Here is a 2,177-nt window from a genome sequence, read left to right on the forward strand (position 1 = left end):
TTTTTTTTTGCCTAGCATACTTTTAAAAAAACTGCATCGTATTAAGTATTGTACACAAAGTAGGTATTGCTCAATGATATTAGGCTGAACAATTTCTCTTATATATGCTTTATATCCCTGTTTAATTCTCCAACTCTTATGCACAATTTATATCTCTTCATTCCTAGCCAAGAGGTAATCCAATAGCCATGAAAGCCTGAAAGAGAAAAATAAAATATAATGAAAAAGAAAAGCAAGAGGAAAAAAACTAAAAACCCAAAGTAATCCTTAATAGAGCCTTTGCATGCTGCATGTATTTACACAGTACTTCTACAGATTTGTTTATACCATTTTCCATAGCTTGACTTTTATACTATTTTTTCTTAATTGCTAGGTTCACTAACTCATTGTTTAGGTATCTATCGTTAGTTTAGTTTTATCTATTTCTGCAGTACCCTCCATTTAAGAACCAGTGGTGCTTTCTGTTAGGATTCTTGCTTTGGTTTTCTTCCTGACAAAACTGCTCTGCTTCTTCCATAGTGCAAGAACTCTATATATTAACATGGAGTTCCCAGATAGTTTAGGAGCTCATAGTTCAGGCTATCAGTGTGTAGTTCAGAGCCAGCATAGGGTAGCGGTTAAAGTATTGGACTAGGATCTGGGAGACCCAGGTTCAGATCCCCGCTCTGCTTAGTCTGCTATGGAAACTTGTTGGATGACTTTCAGCTTGGCACTCCCTCTCAGTCTTAATTGCTTCACAAGGATATTGTGAGGATAAAATGGCGAACAGACTTATGTGAGATACTGGGTCTCGCTATTGTGGAGAAAAGCAGGATATAAATAAATAATTGGTATAACATCTATTTAATTTGTTTTTCTTTTGCCAGGTTATTTCAGGATTGAAGTTGACAAGATTGTTTGCATCAAATCAAACTTTACCAAGTGAATGTCTTAGCTGTTTAGTAGAACTTGTTCATGACCCAAACACAAGTTCTCAGTTAACCTTAACTGTGGTTGGTTTGCTCTCTCAGCTAGGTAAGCAATTAACTTGTAGTAAAAAGATATGACATGAAATGCAAAAGCAACTAAAATGCCGCCTCCAGTTTGAGAAACTGAGTCCTCTTGTGTTCTCAATATCTCCTAAGAAAAAAAAATAGGAAATAAGTTACAGCTGCTGATTAAAATATAATGGCTGTGGATTTATTTATTTTTTAAAGATTTGTTAACTCTGTCATTGTAGACCAATTACTTCTGGCCTTCATGGTATCAGAGGTGTTTCAATCACATGTTATGTTTACATATTAGTTTCAGACAATGAAACCAGGGAAGCCCTTCAGAATACTTACAGTCTGAGTAACATTCTAGCAGATGTGGTTCATCGGAGTTCTGTCAGTCCTGTTGATCCAGTGTTACTACCGGTAAGAGTATTATGTGCCACAGAAATTATAAAGATTATGCTGGAATTCTAATATAATAACCAAGCTAATGCATAATGTAAGAAACCAGATAACAGGTATGCACAGAAATTTATGCTGGTAACAGTGTTCTGTTATGCTGGCCACATGACCATGGAAATGTCTTCGTACAGCGCTGGTTCTTCATCTGGAAACAGAGATGAGCACCGCCCCCTAGAGGTCGGATTCAACTGGCTTTCGAGCAAGGGAAACCTAATTAGTGATATAAGAATTGACAGTTGGACAAAAAATACTTTCTATTTAGTTACTGTTTGGGTATCCTTAGGTATACCCATCTCAACTTTAGCTGCTGGAAACTCTGTTTTTACGAACCAAAACGAGCATGTCTCTGTTGTCGTTGTTAGCCATTCAGTCGTGTCCGACTCTTGGCATTTCTATGGGCCAGCTCTTTCTAACTAAGGCTTATTTATACAGAGACCATGGATTTAACACCTATGAACTTCTAATAAATATTTCTAATTAGTCCTTGCACCTTTTGCTGTTTGGTTAGCTATCTTGAGTTTCTGGAGGTAAGGTGGGGGAGATATCAATAGTTTAATATTTTAATATATTCATTTGGCAGATTCTGATGCAGTCTCCTATGCCCCTTGTTAGCCCCTGTGTCTGAGAGGGACTGTTTGATTGGCTGATTGTTTCCATATGTGTAGTGTAGCCAGGAGATCCTACGATTGTCTGTCAGCCAGAAATTCTAGCTTTTTAGTGTTATCCAGGGTGCACTACCTT

At 37.3% G+C, this 2,177-nt stretch overlaps 1 protein-coding gene across 1 annotated transcript in view; it reads left to right on the top strand.

Annotated features, from left to right (window-relative positions):
• Positions 1-866: 866 nt before the first annotated feature.
• KIAA1524 (KIAA1524 ortholog) overlaps positions 867-2,177 on the top strand; it is a gene marked incomplete at its 5' end in the record, with an annotated part of 31,026 nt that continues 29,715 nt past the window's right edge. The window contains 2 exons of the mRNA XM_015420946.1: positions 867-1,014; positions 1,285-1,403. Of these exons, the coding sequence (XP_015276432.1) occupies positions 867-1,014; positions 1,285-1,403 (267 nt within the window). The remainder of the gene's footprint in view (positions 1,015-1,284; positions 1,404-2,177) is intronic.

The sequence above is a fragment of the Gekko japonicus genome, unplaced genomic scaffold (assembly GCF_001447785.1).
Source record: "Gekko japonicus isolate JY-2015 unplaced genomic scaffold, Gekko_japonicus_V1.1 scaffold2936, whole genome shotgun sequence".
NCBI classification, from domain to species: domain Eukaryota; kingdom Metazoa; phylum Chordata; class Lepidosauria; order Squamata; family Gekkonidae; genus Gekko; species Gekko japonicus.